Source organism: Eschrichtius robustus, chromosome 2 (assembly GCF_028021215.1).
Source record: "Eschrichtius robustus isolate mEscRob2 chromosome 2, mEscRob2.pri, whole genome shotgun sequence".
Classification (NCBI taxonomy): Eukaryota; Metazoa; Chordata; class Mammalia; order Artiodactyla; family Eschrichtiidae; genus Eschrichtius; species Eschrichtius robustus.
Window position 1 is genome coordinate 178,190,267 of NC_090825.1, and position 19,237 is coordinate 178,209,503.

At 49.7% G+C, this 19,237-nt stretch overlaps 1 protein-coding gene across 1 annotated transcript in view; it reads left to right on the top strand.

Moving 5' to 3' along the window:
• Window positions 1–407: 407 nt before the first annotated feature.
• TMPRSS9 (transmembrane serine protease 9) overlaps window positions 408–19,237 on the top strand; it is a 29,444-nt gene continuing 10,614 nt past the window's right edge. Inside the window, exons 1-9 of the mRNA XM_068537375.1 lie at window positions 408–549; window positions 3,429–3,556; window positions 6,785–6,852; window positions 6,965–7,144; window positions 7,938–7,975; window positions 9,783–9,896; window positions 11,422–11,593; window positions 16,816–17,090; window positions 18,756–18,892. Coding sequence (XP_068393476.1) covers window positions 408–549; window positions 3,429–3,556; window positions 6,785–6,852; window positions 6,965–7,144; window positions 7,938–7,975; window positions 9,783–9,896; window positions 11,422–11,593; window positions 16,816–17,090; window positions 18,756–18,892 — 1,254 coding nt within the window. The remainder of the gene's footprint in view (window positions 550–3,428; window positions 3,557–6,784; window positions 6,853–6,964; window positions 7,145–7,937; window positions 7,976–9,782; window positions 9,897–11,421; window positions 11,594–16,815; window positions 17,091–18,755; window positions 18,893–19,237) is intronic.

Genomic DNA, 19,237 nt, shown 5'->3' on the forward strand with positions numbered 1-19,237 from the left:
GTTTCTGGTGGGAGCTCCCTTCCTGGCTTGCAGACGGCCGCTTCTGGAAGGAACACAGCCTTCTATTATTTAGACCTCTGACCTCCAGAACCGTAAGATAATAAATCTGTGTTCCTTTAAGCCACTGGTTTGTCGTCATTTGTTACAGCAACTGCAGGAAACTCATACATACTCTTCCCAGCAAGGGCCCCATGGGGATCCCATGTGTGCCAGCCCAGCCAGCAATCATGTTGAATCCGTTTTTATGTTTTGCGTGGAGCCCCCGACACCTAGGGCGCTGTTGATGGCTGTCACGTCTGTACAACGAAGACCCTTGCTTAGGGAAAGAGAAACGCCCCCAGCTCTGACCTCCTTTTTCTGTCTGTTTTCTGCTGGCTTCCAGGTTGTCGTCCCCACGTCTGGGAGCCATGGAGCCCACCGCCGGTGACTTACAGCTGGTGCCCAGGGCAACCAAGGACATCCAGGCTACAGACGCCGCATGCTGCCGGGCAGCCCTCTCGGCCATGGTGGCCACCAGCATCGTCATGGTCACCCTGGGAGTCCTCGTGGGTGAGTGGCCACGGACTTGCACGGGTCCACACAGCAGGCAGCTTGCACTAAGACGCCTGGGAGTGGCTCAAAAGTGTCCCAAAGCAAAGAGCTGAGCGTGCAGTACACAGAGGCCACCCAACAGCAAGGTGATGGGACCGGGTGCTGAGTATGGCTGCACTTAGTTCTGGGCTAGGCGGTGGGTGCCTGGGTGTCGAGGCAATACCTGCAAATTTCAGGTTTCCCACCAGTGGGGTTCTTTTTTTTTTTAATACCATGTGTTTGATTTTGGTTTTTTTAATATTTATTTATTTTTTATTTGGTTGCGCTGGGTCTTAGTTGCTTAATGAAGATTCACAACCAGGGTGAAATGGAGACCAGTAGGGAAATGAACGTTTTAAAAACCCTTGAGAGGAGCTTCCCTGATGGCACAGTGGTTAAGAATCCGCCTGCCAATGCAGGGGACACGGGTTTGAGCCTTGGCCCGGGAAGATCGCACATGCCACGGAGCAACTAAGCCCGTGCGCCACAACTACTGAGCCCACGCGCCACAACTACTGAAGCCCACCTGCCTAGAGCCCATGCTCTGTAACAAGAGAAGCCACCGCAGTGAGAAACCCTCACACTGCAACGAAGAGTAGCCCCCGTTCGCCGCAACTAGAGGAAGCCCGCGCACAGCGACGAAGACCCAATGCAACCAAAAATAAAAATAAAAAATAAATAAATTTATAAAAACCCTTGAGAAATTTGAAAAGTCCCCAAAAGTATAAGTGAGCAGTCGTTGACTTTCCCACCTCCCACAGTCAAAAGTGGCTCCCACTTCATATTTGCTTCTAATGTACATTCATATTATTTACGATGAAACATACGAAATGATGACCTGTGGTGAATGCTGTGAGGCTGAGTTATAAAAGCACACAAAGGAAGGTCTTTTTATGTCAGTGGAAGGGTCCACAGAGCCCTGCCTCCACAGAATTCCAGGGCTGCCCCACACCTCGACGTGGTAGCCCTGAGCCCCAGCGCTGTTTAGACCGAATCAGCTTAAATTAAATAACAGGTAAAATCCAGTTCCTCCGTCCCCACCAGCCACATTTCACGAGTAGCTCGTGGCTCCTGCAGGGGATGCTCAGATCTAGAACCTTCCATCATCAGGGGAAGTTCTGCTGGGCAGCCCTGCTCTGGACCGGGCTCTTTCTGAGATGAGCTTGCTAGTTCTGTGTGGGGATGTAAAGGTCACCTTTCGTCCTTGACATGATCATGGTAACTGGCAGTTTGGGGGGAAAATGCTGTCACGTGGCAAAATAATAAGTTGGTGATCCAATGTGGGATATATATATATATTTATATATTAAATATATATTTAAATATATATATATTTAAAATGTATTTTTTAAAATATATTTAAGATATATATTATATATAATATATTTAAATATATATATATATATTTGTGAATATCTGGAATAACTCAGAGCCTGGCACGGCTGACAGAGGCCCCCTAGTGGCTGTGGGGTGAAGTGCATGAAAATTGGGCTCTGTGTGTGTGGGGTGGGTGGGTGTGTGGGGTGGGTGGGTGTGTTGTGTCCGTGTGTGTGTGTGTGTGTGTGTGTGTCTCCGTGTGTCCGTGTGTCCATATGTCCTCGCGCTAGGGAGAGACAGGGGACAGTTGCACACCTCCAGTCTAGAAGCACAGCTACATTTTGGGATAACAGGTAGATAAAATCTCCAGCAGGAACTCTGAAACTGGGGAAGGCTCTAAGATGCACTTAAAATTTAAAAACAACTTTTAAATTACAATTCAAATTTGTCCCCTTCCCAGACAGCTCAAAATTTTATTTGGAAGTATACAATTTTACACAGGCCCTTGCTGGGCTGTTTCTCCAGTTGCCTGGGAGCCCATGGTTATTTCAGAGGGAAAGTGTGAGGCTTATTTGGGGCCCAGAACATAAGCACGTGGGTCTACACAGCAGGGTTCTTGTTTTCTTTCTTTTTAGTTCCTTTCATGAGAAAACAAACCAATTTTAGAATTACTTTAGACTACTTGTTCTATCTATTGAATAAACAAATATCTAAATATCGAGCTGGTTGAATATTCATTCAAATAAATAGAGCTGGGAGCCAGCTTTCACAATGTAGGTGGCTGCTACTTCTATTTTTTAATTAAAAAAATTTTTTTTAAGTTTTTTGGTTTTTTTCTGGCCATACCACATGGATTGTGGGATCTTAGTTCCCCGATCAGGGACTGGACCCAGGCCCCGGCAGTGAAAGCGCTGAGTCCTAAACACTGGACCACCAGGGAACTCCCTACTTCTAGTCTTTTAATTTTGCAATGATGATCATTTTTGACTGATGGACCCCTTTGCCAGTCTCACATATTTTCGACAGTTAGAAACACGTGTCTTCATGTATCATGTAGGGTTGTATTCTTCACAACATTTTATGACTGTTCTTCTTTGCTGTTGTGTACTTTTGACAACCGTTGGAAACTGTATTATTCAGAGGGTGGTGTCATGGGCCGGGGTTCGAGGGTCCTGGTACCCCTGGCTGTGCCCCTGGGGTATTTGGTGCCCCTTACCAGGGAGGAGGTGGGAATTGTCCCAAAGTCGAGGGAAGGTCTTCCTTCTGAGGCCATTTCAGCCATTTCTGACTAGGATCCAGTCCTCCCCTTAAGGAAACCTGGGGTTGCCTGGGGCTTAGTGTACCTGGGGGCCTTCTGGTGGGTGATGGGTGAGAGCTGATAAGGGAGCACTGTTAATAATCACTCAACCCTCGGGAAGTCAGCCCACCCCCCGTTTGTTGGGGGTGACCACCCCAGGGTGATGGGGGGCCTTGGAGGCCGGCTTGGCTGAGCCCTGCCCCTGCAGGTGGGCGCTCTCACGGGGCCCTGGTCTTGTCCGCAGCCTCCCTCTCTACACAGGGTGTCAATGTGGAGCACACAGCTGAGCTGCGGGGGATCCGGTTTGCCCCCAGCTTGCAGCAGGAGACCTCAGACTATTACCGCACGCTGACACCCACTCTGGAAACGCTGGTGAGGGTTCTGGGAGCCAGGGGGGCTAAGTGGGCGGCCAGGGGCTCTGACTGAGGCAGCAGAGCAATGGGAGGCCCAGGCAGGCTCTGAGGTAGGGAGGGGGCCCCATGGGGTGAACAGGGCAGGGCTGATGCATTCCAGAATGCAGGGAAGGGTTGCATTTGATGGGAACCGACTGCTGCAGGATCCGTAGGCCACGTTGAAAGGTTGTAAACTGCATTTCGGTAGAGAAATCAGAACCCTCCTACGCGGCTGGTGGGAATATGAAAAGGGGCAGCCACTGTGGAAAACAGTCTGGCGGTTTCTCCAAAGGTTAAAAATGGAGTTACTATCTGACCCAGCAGTTCCGCTCCTGGGTGTCTGCCCCAGAAAAACAAAACCGTGAGTCCACACGGAAACTTGTACACGAATGTTCATGGCAGCGTGATTCATAACAGCCCCAAAGTGAAAGCAACCCAAATGTCCATCAACAGATGATGGATAAACAACTGTGGTCCCTCCACACATGGGACCATCACTCAGTCATGAAACGGGGTGAAGCCCTGACACTTACTACAACGTGGACGGACCTTGAGAACATGATGCTCAGTGAGAGAAGCCAGACACAGAAGGACCCACAGTGTGTGATTCCACTGATGGGAAGTGTTCAGAACGGGCAGATCCACAGACATAGAGAGTGGATTCCTTGTTGTCAGGGGCTGGGGAGAGGATGGGGGTGACTGCTGATGGGGATGGGGCTTCTTTTGGGGTCATAAGAATGTTTTAAAATTGTGATGAGGTTGTACAGCTCTGTGAATATACTAAAACCCATCTAATTGTACACTTGTAAAAGGTGAGTTTTTATGGTAGGTGACTTTTAAAACATTGTTTAAAATTTTATCCTAAGGGAAAGGTAGGGATTCATTTTAAATGTGTGATAAGATGTGAGAGAAGCAGGGGGACAATTAGGAGTCACCATCATCTAGACCAGGAGTCAGCAAACTTTCCCCATAAGGCCAGATGGCCAATATTTTTGGCTTTTGGGGCCAGAGAGTCTGTCTTGACTGCTGGGCCTTGTGTTGTAGCCTGAAAGCCGCCATAGATGACATGGATGAGTGGGCGTGGCCATGTGCCAATAAACCTTTATTTATGGACACTGAAATTTGCATTTCATACCATTTTCATGCACCATGAAATAGTTTTCTTTTGTTTTTTTTTACATTTAAAAATGTAAAAACCATTCTTGTCCATGATCTGTGCAAAAACAGGCAATGATTCTAATTCAGCACATGGGCCGTATTGCTAATCTCAATCCCGTATCTTAAAGCGGCATGGTCCAGTAGAAATGTAACAGAAGCCCCATGTGTAATTTAACATTTTCTGGTAGCCACATTAAAAAGAAAAAAAGTAAAAAGAAACAGGTAAGATTATTTTTAATAATACATTTTATTTAACCCAGAATATCCAAAATGTTATCATTTCAACATGTCATCAACCTATATAAAGCAGGTATTAATGAGATATTTTACATTCTTTCCTTTGTATTGAGGCTTCCAAACCTGGTGTGTCTTTTTTTTTTTTAAGTTTATTTATTTTTAGGCTGCGTTGTATCTTCGTTACTGCGAGCGGGCTTTCTCTAGTTGCGGTGCACGGGCTTCTCGTTGCAGTGGCTTCTCTTGTTGCAGAGCACGGGCTCTAGGCGCGCAGGCTTCAGTAGTTGTTGAACCCATGTCCCCTGCATTGGCAGGTGGATTCTTAGCCACTGCATCACCAGGGAAGCCCCCCAAACCTGGTGTGTCTTTTACACTCACATCTCAGGGTGGATACTGAGCTTCCACTGGGAAAACTCCATCCATATTTAGAATTTGTAACATTTACAGACCCAAGATGCTCCAAATATAGTTAAGAATTTTCCAGTGACTGAATCAAGTATCCGTTTTGAAATTGAAGTGTGAATTAACTAAAACTGAACAAAATGCGAAAATCAGTTCCTCTGTGGCACCAGCCACATTTCAAATGCTCAGTTTCTACATATGGCCGGCGGCTGCCATATGGGGCGAGGCAGGTGTAGAACATTTTGGAAATTTGTGGAATGTTCTACAGGACAGTGCAGGTCTGGGTGTGGGCAGTGGGGATGTGGACTCAGAGGGTGCGGTTCAGAGAAGCAAATTGGATTAAGGGTGTTTTAGATGGGGGGAATGAACAGGCGTGACCGTGCATCACGTGTGTTTAGGGAGCGAGGATGGTGACCGTAGGATTTAGCACCTAAGCAGGACATTCTGCCAGGGGACAGGGACGCTGTCAGTGACTACATTGGGAGAGCAGATAAACGGGGTTACGTGGTCACCCTATGTGTAGGTGACGTGAGCTGCCGAGGGGAGAGATGTGGGCCCTTCGGTGCCCAAACCGAGACAATCCTAGGAGACGCAGACAGTGGTCACCCTAACAGCACGTGGAGGACAAGGACCTTCCTGGTAGCATCTGCTTGCACAAAGTGGGCTCAGCCACGGGATTTTTTTATTTTAATGTAAAATTCACATAACATGAAATCATCCTTTTCTTTATTATTTTTTTTTCTTTTGGCCACGCTGTGTAGCTTGTGAGATCTTAGTTTCTCAACCTGGGATTGAACCCGGGCCCCCGGCAGTGAAAGCACCGAGTCCTAACCACTGGACTGCCAGGGAATTCCCTAAAATTATCCACTTTTAAAGTGACTGATTCAGTGGCATTTAGTACATTCACAGAGCTGTGCAACCATCACCTCTAATTCCAGAACCTTCCATCACCCGAAAAGGAAACCCTGCCCTCATCAGCAGTCACCCCCTCCCCCTCTTCCGCAGCCCCTGACAACCATGAACCCACGCTCTGTGTCCGCGGATCTGCCTGTTCTGGACGTTTCCCATCAGTGGAGTCACACTCTGCGTGTCCTTCTGTGTCTGGCTTCTCTCGCTGAGCATCGTGTTTGCAGGGTCCGTCCACGTTGTAGCGAGTGTCGGGGCTTCTCTCCTTTTCATGGCTGAGCGATGCTCCCGTGTGTGGAGGGACCACGTGGGGTTTCTCCATCATCTGTTGGCGGAGCTATATTTTCATAGGCACGACTTCGAGATGCCTGTCCTGTCTCTTAGTTCTGTGAGTTGGCCGCACACGTGGAGTTGAAGAGGAGATGCTTTTCCACCCCCTTCCCAGCTCTCCCCCCAGGGAGTCCCCGCAGGGTCTCACAAATATTTGCTACGGTCGTTTCCGTTGTAGTTTGTCAGCAGCTTTCGGGAGACGGAGTTGGAGGCCAGCTGTGTGGGCTGCACGGTGCTCAGTTACTGGTGAGTTGGGGCCTCCTTGGGGGTGGAGGAAGCTTGGTGGTTGCCCGAGAGATTGCAGAAGATTCCAGCCGAGAGGCGCCCTCCCTCTCAAGGGCCAGTGTCCTCCCCGCAGGGAGGGCAACGCCAGCATCCTGGTGCGTTTTCGGCTGCACTTTATGCAGCCGGCCCTGCGGACACCGAGCCCGGGCCTGGAGGAGGAGCTGCTGCAGCGGGGACTCCGAGAGAGGCTGCAGGGCCGCGGCATCCCCCTGGCCCCCTATGGCACCATCGTGTCCGCCCAGCTCACAGGCGAGTGGCCCCAGAGACAGGGCGACGTTGGGAGGGACCGGAGGGACATGCTGGGGAAGGGGAGCCGAGTGAAAGTTGCATTAAACTTGAGGTTTTCCATAATCGCCCCTCTCGGTGACAAGGAAACATATACCCGTTGCTTTACCCTCTATGGTCTAGACCAGGGGGCAGCAACCTATAAATATTTTCATCTTTGCCACCCATTGGGTCTCTGTCCAGATGGCTCAACCCAGCTATTATAGCACAAAAGCAGCAAAGACACTGTATAAACAAACGGACAGCACTGTGTATCAATAAAACTTTATTTACAAAAACAAGTGGTGGGCCGGATTTGGCACCTGGCCCCTGGTATAGAAATAAGGATAAATGTTATGCTCTAAAATTCTAAGATTGCTGTGCGTTGTGATTTGAGAGCCAGGCATGAGGTCAGACTGCTCAGATTTTAAAATTGTTGCCTTGACCTTGCCCTGCAGGACATTTACAGTCCCCTCTCCACCACTCCTGACACATTCAGTGAGTCTCAGTAACCTCGCCAGCACTAAGAGAGCTTTCTGCGGGGATGGAAATGTTTTGGGTCGGCGCCATACACTCTGGCAGCCACCTGCCCCACGCGGCTGTTGAGCTCTTATCGTGAGGAATGGAATATTTCATCTGATTTCACCTTTGCTGATTTAAGTCAGAATTTAAGTGGATCCCAGGTGGACAGCACAGACCACTGCTTTGCATTACGATGTTGTCAAAGAACCTCGGTGCTCGCTAAATGAGCTTATATCTCTTCTCCGTTTTGCTGCAGGAAGCCAGAAGGGGCCGCTGACAGAAAGAGACTTAAAATCAGGTATGTTTTGATGAATGGATAAAGAAGATATGGTATATATATGTACAATGGGATACTACTCAGCCATAAAAAAGGATGAAATAATGCCATTTGAAGCAACATGGATGAACCTAGAGATTATCATACTAAATGAAGTAAGTCAGACAGAGAAAGACAAATATCATATGATATCACTTATATGTGGAATCTAAAATATGACATAAATGAACCTATCTACGAAACATAAACAGACTCATGGACATAGAGAATAGACTTGTGGTTGCCAAGGGGGAGGGGGGTGGGGGAGGGAAGGATTGGGAGTTTGGGTTAGCAGATGGAAATTATTACATATAGGATGAATAGACAAGGTCCTACCGTATAGCACAGGGAACTATATTCAATATCCTGTGATAAACCATAATGGAAAAGAAGATGAAAAAGAATGTATATCTGTGTGAGCAAACGATTTAAAAATGAGGCACTTTGAATTATTCAGAGCCAAGCATGATTAAGAGAAGGCATTATTGTTTTTTGTTTTGTTTTGTTTTTTTTAAGTGATGGAAAGTTGTTATTAAAAGAGAAGACAAAAAACAGTTTGGGGGGACAAAAAAGAAACAAGAGTAGGTATCACCTGGAAGCTCATTGCTTTTAGTATTTTGGTGACTTTCCTCCCAGACGGCTCACGACACATCTACAGATACATTTATTTAGCTTTACATCAATGGTCCCCAACTAGGGGTGATCCTGCTCTCGCAGGGGACACAGGGTGATGTCTGGGGACATCTGTGGTTGTCACGATGGGGGGTGCTCTTGGCGTCCAGTGAGTGGGGCCGGGATGCGTCTCAACAGCCCACAGTGCCCAGGACGGCCCACCCAGAGAATGGCCCCAAATGTGAACCTGCGCTTCAGTGGCAAATTTTACGTTATGTGTACTTTATTACAATTTAAAACATTAATTTCACCTATTTCTTACGTTAAAAAAAATTATTTATTTGTTTGGTTGCACCGGGTCTTAGTTGCGGCAGGCGGGCTCCTTAGTTAATTGCGACTCGCTGGCTCCTCAGTCGTGGCTTGTGAACTCTTAGTTGTGGCATGCATGTGGGACCTAGTTCCCTGACCAGGGTTTTAACCCGGGCCCCCTGCACTGGGAGCTCAGAGTCTTATCCACTGAGCCACCAGGGAAGTCCCCCTATTTCTTACTTTTTAAAAACGTGGCGGGACTTCCCTGGTGGTGCAGTGGTTAAGAATCCGCCTGCCATTGCAGGGGACACGGGTTCCATCCCTGGTCCGGGATGATCCCACATGCCACAGAGCAACTAAGCCCGTGCGCCACAACTACTGAGCCTGCACTCTAGAGCCCGCGCGCCACAACTACTCAGCCCGCGTGCCACAACTACTGAAGCCCGCACGCCTAGAGCCTGTCCTCTGCAACAAGAGAAGCCACCGCAATGAGAAGCACGTGCACCACAACAAAGATTAGCGCCCGCTCGCTGCAACTAGAGAAAGCCCATGTGCAGCAACGAAGACCTAACGCAGCCAAAAAATAAATAAATAAATTTAAAGAAATAAATAAATAAAACGTGGCTGATAGAAATGTAAAAGTACGTACACGGCACACATATGCTTAGGTTGCATAGCCCTGGCCCCGGTGCTGACTAGCATTCTCATGTGTTACATCTCGGTACTAATTCTGAGAAAATTATTCCAGAAACATTCAGAGAAAAGGAAGCAGAGAAGAGATGCCTTCCACGCTCTACAGAGTTTCCGCGTGGAGAGCAGGCGGGAGAGATGGAGTGAGGTCAGGAACGCGGTTCTTGTCTGCCCTCAGGTCGCTGTCCAGGGAATGCCTTTTCCTGCGGGAACAGCCAGTGTGTGACCAAGGTGAACCCCGAGTGTGACGACACAGCGGACTGCTCTGACGGCTCCGATGAGGCCCGCTGTGGTCAGTCTGCCTGTCTGGCCTGTTTTCTGGGCTGTGTCCCCTTTCCAGGTTCAAGTGCTGATCCTCTGGCCCACTGTGCCCCTCACACACAGACACGTGGTCCTGGCATTCACTGGAGCTGGGCAGAGAAAGGGAGTGGGCACCTGTGATATGACAGGAAACATCAGCAGCAAGCAGAGAAGGGAAACCTTGGGGTGTGTGGAGTGGAGAGCCCTCGGGTGAGAAGGAGAAAAAATCAGGTCAAACTGTGGGAAGCCTTGAATGCCAGGAACTGGGGGGTCTGTCCTATAGGTAGTGGGGAGTCACCAAAAGGATCTGGGCAAGGGAATATTACAACTGAAATGCTGTAAGAGTAGTCAACATTTTTCTAGCAATGCTAGCCCATGCAGTAAGGTGAGAACAGTGGTTTAAGTATTGGAAAGGAAGAAGGAAAACTATCATAATTTGAATTTGATTATCTAAATGAACCAATAAATTAACTAAAAGGATATCAGAAAAATAAGACAGTTCAACAATAAGGGGAAGATAAGATAAATACGAACACATAAAAAAAGGTCTTGTTTTGCTTTATACAATTAATAACGGGTTAGAAGATACAATGGAAAAAATCACACTCTTGATTAATAGCAGCACAAAATAAAATAAACATGTGTCCTGTCTATAATAATAATTATATAGAATTACAAACCATTGCTGAAGGACATAAAAGCAGACTAAATAAACAGAGAGACACAGCATCCTATGAAAAGATGGACATATAAAGATTTTGAAACTTGCAAAATACATGGTGAGGGAGACATTCATAGTGTCTGGTACCTGGCTGTGGAGGATGATATAGAGGTTGATTGAAATTGGCAGGTGTGGTCGGGGGGGGGGGTCCCCAAGACTCCTTCAGATTCAGTGATTCACTAGAAGGAGTCACAGAACTCAGTCAAGCTGTTACATGCGTAGTTATAGCTCATTACAGTGAAAGGATACAGATGAAAATCAGCAAAGCAAAAGGTGCAAAGTCCAGGAGAGACCAAGCTCAAGCAAGCTTCCAATTATCCTCTCCCAGTGGAGTCATGTGGACGGCGCTTAACTCATCCTCCCAGCACCATATGTGACAACACGCACAAAGTATTTCCAGCCAGGGGAGCTCAGCCAAGGCTTGGTGTCCAGGGTTTGTGTTGGGGGTTGGTAACATAGGTACGTAGCATCCTTATAGCTAACTTTAGGGTATGATTGTCCTAGAGCTGCTGAATCAAAGGACCTCAGGCTGAGTGGATTAAACAACAGAAATGTATCCTCTCCCAGCTCTGGAGGCTAGAAGTCCGAGATCAAGGTGTCGGCAGGGTCGGTTCCTTCTGAGGCCGTGAGGGAGGATCTGTTCCATGTGGTCTCCCAGCTTCTGCTGGTTTGCTGGCATCTCTGGCATTCTTTGAATGCGGGGGCCATGGGGACAACAGACTGCAGACAGACGTGCCGGGAACGTGGCCACACTCCTGCCTTCTTGGGGTCCTGGATAGTGATCTCTGTCTTGCAGACTGTGGTTTGCAGCCTGGCTGGAGGACAGCCGGCAGGATTGTGGGCGGTGTGGAGGCATCCCCGGGGGAGTTCCCTTGGCAAGTCAGCCTCCGGGAAAACAACGAACACTTCTGCGGGGCCGCCATCATTGGCGCCAGGTGGCTGGTGTCTGCTGCCCACTGCTTCAATGAGTGAGTCCGCGTCCCTGAGGTCTCAGAGCCCACCCCACCCCTGTATCCCACCTACCTTCCACTCTGGGAATGCCACCTTTCCTGGGTGTCTTCAGAGCCCCTTGGAACTTACTTATTTCCTTCCTTCCTCCCTCCCTCCCTCCTTCCTTCCCTCTCCTTTTTAAAAATTATTTATTTATTTATTTAGCTGTGTCGGGTCTTAGTTGCGGCACGCGGGAACTTTCGTTGCGGAGCACGGGCTCCTCGTTGCGGAGTGCGGGCTCTCTAGTTGTGGAGCGTGGGTTTAGTTGCCCCGTGGCACGTGGGATCTTAGTTCCCTGACCAGGGATCGAACCCACGTCCCCTGCATTGGAAGGCAGATTCTTAACCACTGGACCACCAGGGAAGTCCCTCCCTCTCTTTTCTTTTTGTTAAATCTGAATGCATTAATTTTTTTAAATTGTGGCAAAATATATATGACATAAATTTACCATTTGTAAGTGCACAGCTCGGTGGCATTAGGCACACTCACATTGTTGGGCAACCATCCCCACCATCATCTCCAGAACTTTCTCATCCTCCCAAACGGAAACTCTATCCCTTTTAAACCCTGACTCCCCAGCCCCTCCCCCAGCCCCTGGCCCCCACCATCTACTTCCTGTCTCTGTGGATCTGACTCCCCCCAGGGACCTCCTGTGAGTGGAATCAGACAGTACTTGTCCTTTTGTGACTGACATTTCACTTAACCTGTTTTCAAGGTTCATGCACGTTGTGGTGTGTGTCACTGCTTCTTTCCCTTTTATGGCCAAATAATATTCCAGTGTGTGGATGGACATGTGTTTATTCATTCATCCATCGACGGACACTTGGGTTGTGTCCACCTTTTGGCTGTTGTGAAAAATGCTGCTGTGAACATGGGTGTGCAAGTATCTGAGTCACTACTTTCAATTGCTTCGGGTATAAACTCAGAGGTGGAATTGCTGGGTCATATGGTGATTCTGTGTTTACCCTTTTGAGGAAACACCATCCTCTTTTCCACAGCGGCTGCCCCATTTTCCATTCCCACCAGCAGTGCACAAGGGTTCCAATTTCTCCACATCTTTGAGAAGTTCCTTTGACATTTGTTGTAAAGCTGGTTTGGTGGTGCTGAGTTCTTTTAGCTTTTGCTTGTCTGTAAAGCTTTTGATCTCTCCATCAAATCTGAATGAGAGCCTTGCTGGGTAGAGTGTTCTTGGTTGTAGGCTTTTCCCTTTCATCACTTTAAATACATCATGCCCCTCCCTTCTGGCCTGCAGAGTTTCTGCTGAAAAGTCACCTGATAGTCTTACAGGAGTTCCCTTGTATGTTATTTGTTCCTTCTCCCTTGCTGCTTTTAATATTCTCCGTTTAATTTTTGTCTTTTTCATTATGATGTGTCTTGGTTTGTTACTATTTGGGTTAATCCCGTGTGGGACCCTCTTTGCTTCCTGGACTTGGGTGACTGTTTCCTTTCCCAAGTTAGGGAGGTTTTCAGCTGTTATCTCTTCAAATGTTTTCTCAGGCCCTTTCTCTCTGTCTTCTTCTGGGACCCCTATAATGTGAATATTAGCATGATTGATGTTGTCCTAGTGTCTGTTAAACTGTCCTCATTTCTTTTCATTCTTTTTTTCTTTTTTCTGTTTGGTGGCAGTGATTTCCACTACTCTGTCTTCCAGCTCACTGATCTGTTCTTCTGCCTCATTTAGTCTCCTTTTGATTCCTTCTACCGTATGTTTCATTTCGGTTATTGTATTCTTCATCTCTGTTTAGCTGTTCTTTATATTTTCTCTTTGTTTAAAATGTCTGACTTCTTACTCTGTGCATCCATTCCTCTCCTGAGTTCTATGATAATCTTTACGATCACTACCCTGAACTCTTTCTCAGGTAGGTTGCCTATCTCTACCTCAACTTAGTTCTTCTTCTGGGGTTTTATCTTGTTCCTTTGTCTGGAACATGTTCCTCTGTCACCTCATTTTGTCTAAGTTGCTGTTTGTATTTTTATGTGTGTGGTAGGTTAGTTACGTTTCTCAACCTTGGAGAAGTGGCCTCTGTAGGACGCGTCCTGTGCATCTCCGCAGTGCACTGCCCGCTCATCACCCAAGCTACGTGCTCTAGGGGCTCCCTCTAAGAGGGCTGCGTGGGTCCTTCTGTTGTCGCAGGCTGACTCTGTGGGCGGTCTGGTGGGCTTGGTTGGCTGCCAGGCCCTGTCTTATGTGGATGCTGCTGGATACGGTTTAGCGGGGCTTGGTCACAACGTAGCCGGTTGTGGGATCCTAGGGGGCCTGGGGCTAGTGCTGGCTCACTGGTGGGCAGAGTCAGGGTCCTGAAGACTCTGGCCGGTGAAGCCAGATCCTGGGGTTAGTGCCAGGCCACTGGCAGGCAGAGCTGGTTCCTGGAGTCTGGCTGCAGGGCCCAGGGATCCCAGAGCTCGTTTCAGGTCATTGTTGGTGGTGGGGGGAGGGGGCGGGTTCCGGCTACAGTTGGGTATGGGTTCTGGAGCGTCCCAAAGGTGGCCTTGGCTTACTGGTGGGCAGGGCTAGGGTCTGGCCTGCGTGGTGGGATCATGGTTTTCTTGCATCTGGTGTCCGCCCACTGGTGGGCGGAGCTGGGTCTTGGCCCTCTGGTGGGCAGGGCTGTGTCTAGGGGCAGCTGTGGGCTCAGGGGGGGTCTCAGGGCAGCCTGTCTGCTGATGGGTGGGGCTGTGTCCCCACTGGCGCCTGTGGGCTATTGTGTGGGGCCCGGTCTCCACACTAAAGAGCCACGATGGCGGCCGCCAACATTACGTCCCCAGGGCGACCCACAGCCACCGGCGCCTTGCCTCCCCAGGAGACCCTCCGAGACCAGCAGGTACGTTTGGTCCAGGCTTCTATCAGATTACTGCTTCTGCCCCGGGTCCCAGTGCACGTGGGATTCTCTGTGTGTCCTTTAGGAGTGAAGCCTCTCTTTCCCCCAGTCCTGTGGGGCTCCTGCAGTTAAGCTCCGCTGGCCTCCGAAGCCAAATGCTCTGGGGGGGTCCTCTTCCCGGTGCTGGACCCCCAGGCTGGGGAGCCTGACGTGGGGCTCAGAACTCTCGCTCCTGTGGGAGAACCTCTGCCACATAATTATTCTCCAGTTCGTGCGTCCCCCCACCTGGGGGCATGGGATTTGATCATATCGTGAGTCTGCCCTTCCTTCTCATTTTGTTGTGGTTCCTTCTCTCTGTCTTTAGTTGGAGAAGATCTTTTCTGGTAGGTTCCAGTCTTTTTCATCGATGGTGGTTCTGCAGGTAGTTGTGATTTGGCTGTGCTCCTGAGAAGGGGTGAGCTCAGGGTCTTTCTACTCCACCATCTTGGCCGATCTCCCAGTCTCTCCACATCCTGGCCGTTACTTGTTACTTTGTTTGTTTGTTTTTAATAATAGCCATCCTAATGGGTGCGCAGTAATACCTCGCTGTGGCTTTGATTTGCATTTCCCTAATGATTAGTGATGTTGAGCATCTTTTCATGTGCTTCTTGGCCATTTGCGTGACATTTGTGTGGCATTGCTCCATCTTCTTTGGAGCAATGCCCAGTTTTTTTGTTTGTTCGTTTGGCTGCGTTGGGTCTTCGTTGCGGCGTGCAGGCTTTCTCTAGTTGTGGCGAGCGGGGGCTACTCTTCGTTGCAGCGCACAGGCTTCTCATTGCAGTGGCTTCTCTTGTTACAGAGCACAAGCTCTAGGCGCATGGCCTTCAGTAGTTGCGGCACGCGGGCTCAGTAGTTGCGGCACGCAGGCCCTAGAGCATGCAGGCTTCAGTAGTTGTGGCTCGCAGGCCCTAGAGCACAGGCTCAGTAGTTGTGGCGCACGGGCTTAGTTGCCCCGCGGCATGTGGGATCTTCCTGGACCAGGGCTCGAACCCCTGTCCCCTGCATTGGCAGGCGGATGCTTAACCACTGCGCCACCAGGGAAGTCCCTTTGCCCGGTTTTGAATTGGGTTGTTTTTTGTTGTTGAGGATGGTCAGAATCTTTAACAGTGAGGGTGGCCAATCAGAATGGAGCTCACCAAAGGTGGGAGAAGGTTCTGGAAGCCTCTGGCAGTGCCAGGCATTGCTATTTGGTTATTTCCATCTGAGGAGTCCTCAGGGACAGGACAGGGCAACAGGAAGCATGGGTTCCCCTGGGAAACCATTACCTACTAATTGCTGCAGGGTCACTAATGGAACAGCCTGCTGGGAATCCCAGGGAAACCTGCCCCAGGAAGTGACGGTCTGGGGGACACAGGTCACATAAGCAGTGACATTCAGGGCAAGAAGAGTTGCTTTTTTATCATTTTAAATTTTGTTTCTCTTAATATTTTATTATGAATATATTTAAGTAGAAAAGATGAAAAAATAGGACAACAAAAACCCACATGCCAGTATCTGATTTCAAAAGTTACTACTATTTCACTGTATTCGTTTTCTCTCCCACTCTCTCCATCTATCTGCATCTATAATTATTCACACACACATTCATACATATATATCTTTGTCAAACCGTTTGAAATTAAGTAGAAAACATCATGACGCATTGCCTCAGAATCTCCCGCATGCATTTGTGCAAATAGACAAAAGAGTCTCTCGCATACCCACATACCGCTATCACACCCAAGAAAATTAAAAACAGCCACGCAGTGTTATCTAGTAGCCAATCCATATTCAAGGCCTCACTCGCCTCACCCTAATCCCAGCCCTGTTGGATCCTGTCTTTGTTTAAAATACTGATAATTCGTGCACCATGTTTTGAGTGTTTTTTTGGTTTGTTTTTTTTTTTTTTTTTTTTGCGATCATTCTGATTTTTGACCATGTTGCATGAAAATATTATTATTTGCTGCATTGGGTCTTCATTGCTGCGCGCAGGCTTTCTCTAGTTGCGGCGAGCGGGGGCTACTCTTCATTGCGGTGCGCGGGCTTCTCAGTGTGGTGGCTTCTCTTGTTGCGGAGCACGGGCTCTAGGTGTGCGGGCTTCAGCAGTTGTGGCGCACGGGCTTAGTTGCTCCGTGGCACGTGGGATCTTCCCGGCCCAGGGCTCGAACCCGTGTCCCCTGCATTGGCAGGCGGATGCTTAACCACTGCGAAACCAGGGAAGCCCGAAAATATCATTCTTAGTCTCGATGGCTGAGTTTTGGGGCGCCTCCTTAAGACTTGCCCGCTGGGTGAGTGCCTCGCCCTCCTCACCCTCCGGCCCCATCCTCGGTGGGCCTCTGAGCGGGGGTTTGTCTGCCCTGCAGGTTCCACGACCCCACCGAGTGGGTGGCTTACGCAGGAAGCACCTACCTCAGCGGCTCGGAGGCCAGCACGGTGCGGGCCCGAGTGGCCCAGATCATCACGCACCCCTTCTACAACTCTGACACGGCCGACTTCGACGTGGCGGTGCTCGAGCTGGGTGGCCCCCTGCCCTTCAGCAGGCACGTGCAGCCCGTATGCCTCCCGGCCGCCGTGCACGTCTTCCCGCCCAGCAAGAAGTGTCTGATCTCGGGCTGGGGCTACCTCAAGGAGGATTTCCGTAAGCACCTACCCCCCGCAGCCTCTCCAGGCAGCCAGCAAAGCCCAGCCAAGCAAGCAACACACAGTCCGGCCTCATTAGCCACGGATTCTGTATTTGCGAATTCGCCTACTCGCTAAAATTCATTTGTCTCCCCAAGTGGATACTCGTGGGGGGAATCTGCGATTGTTCCTTGATGTGCAATTTGAGTCGTTCCCAGCTGAGGTGGAGCTGGGCAATGCCCTCCCTGCCTCTTGGTTCAGCTCAGACTGGAAACCAGTGTCCTTTTCGTGGACTGTTTACTGCCACTTTTTTTTTTTTCTGCATTTTTGTGCTTTTTGTGGCAGGTTTCACAAAATCTAAACAGGCCCCAAGCGTAGAGCTGAAGTGCTGGCTGGCTAGCGTCCTAAGTGCAGGAGGGCTGGGATGTGCCTTATGGGCAGAAAGTACGTGTGTTAGGTGAGCTTCGTTCAGGCAAGAGTTACAGCGCTGTGGGCTGTGAGCTCAGTGTTAACGCGTCAACAGTGTATGTTAAGTGAAGTGTCTTTAAGCAGAAACACACGTACCATCATGAGGTTACGTACATATGGATCGGCTGTGACCAGAGGCTCCCAGGAACCTGACCCCGTGTATCCCCCGGAGCAGTGGGGCAGTGTTCACTGATTGAGTGTTTGGGTAATTTGATAGAACAGAACTGCCTCATATCGACTGTAACCTGATGGTGATAAATGCTGGGAAGGAAACCAGTAGGAAAAATGAGTTGGGGGCGGGGACGGCGTTAGGAAAGGGCCTGGGATGGTGACACTTCAGCTAAGGCCAGGCTCCCTACTCCAGGGACTGGCAGGAAGCAAATCAGACAGAAACCCCTGTTCACATGGAGCCCCCGGTCCAGACCAGCGCCTCCCAATAAAACTTCCCTCAGTGGTGGACACAAGCCACATCTGTGCCACCCACAACGAGGGCCAGCAGCCCTATGGCACGGGCTAGCGCTACCGAGAAACCGAGTTTTACATTTCACTTCATTGTAATGAATTTCCATCTGCATTTAAATAGCCTCGTGTGGGCAGTGGCTACCATACCCAGACAGAACAATTCCAGGGGGCAGTAGATAATGAACAAGATAAGTGTCAGATGGTGATGTACAGAATGGAGAAAAATAAGGCAGGGATTGGGGGGGGGGCTGCAATTTAAAATAGGAGATGAGATGAGGAAGGCGGACAGATTCTGCAGGGACAAGCATTCTAGGCAGCCGGAACGGCATGTGCAAAGGGCCTGGGGTGCCAGGGTAGGTGGGCCAAGCTTGGGTATTTGGATTGAGCTGGCGGGTGGCGGGGGGGAGCACCCTGGAGCATTTGAGGAAAAGGCTACCTAATCTGATTTAATGTTTAGCCAAGATGGGGCTACAGCTGGGCTAAGAAAAGATTCCAGCAGGTAAGGGGGAGCTCAGGGAGGGCAGGTTTGGGGAGGGGAGGTGAGGAGCCTAGTCTTGGGGTGTTAACTTTGACGCCACTTAGCTGTCCAGGCCGAGAGGGTGGTCAGTGGGCATTGATGGACCTGGCTCACTTCTGATCTGGGGCTGCAGCCGCTCCACCGCAGCTGGGGAAACAGAAGCTCAGCCTCCTGGCTCGGGGTGGCTGCCAGGGTCCTGGAGTGCTCACCCTGCTTGTCTCTCCCCATCCTGGGCAGTAGTCAAGCCGGAGATGCTGCAGAAAGCCACCGTGGAGCTGCTGGACCAGGCCCTGTGCGCCAGCCTGTATGGCCACTCGCTCACCGACAGGATGCTGTGTGCCGGCTACCTGGATGGGAAGGTGGATTCCTGCCAGGTGAGCCCGGCGCCCGGGAAAGAGGCCAGAGGCCCCAGACGACGCCTTGCCAGCCCCTGAGGTGGCTGGGAAAGGCCCCCAGGTTTCCACCCGAGGTTCCCCTCTCCCCGGAAGGGGGAGTCTTCTGTTGCTGGTCCAGCACCAAGATTTCCTCTGCTTGGCTTGTCACATGGCTGTGGATTTCCTTTTTCTTTTTAGTTTATATCTTTGCTCTCCTTTCTAAGGCCTGGTGGGTGGGGAGCACCTGCTACATGTGCTCAGGTTGCCACATCAGAGCCAGAAGCTGGAGAAAACGGCGGGAAATAGTAAGAGAGAGCTTGTGTTTAAGGATGAAAGAGTCACGGT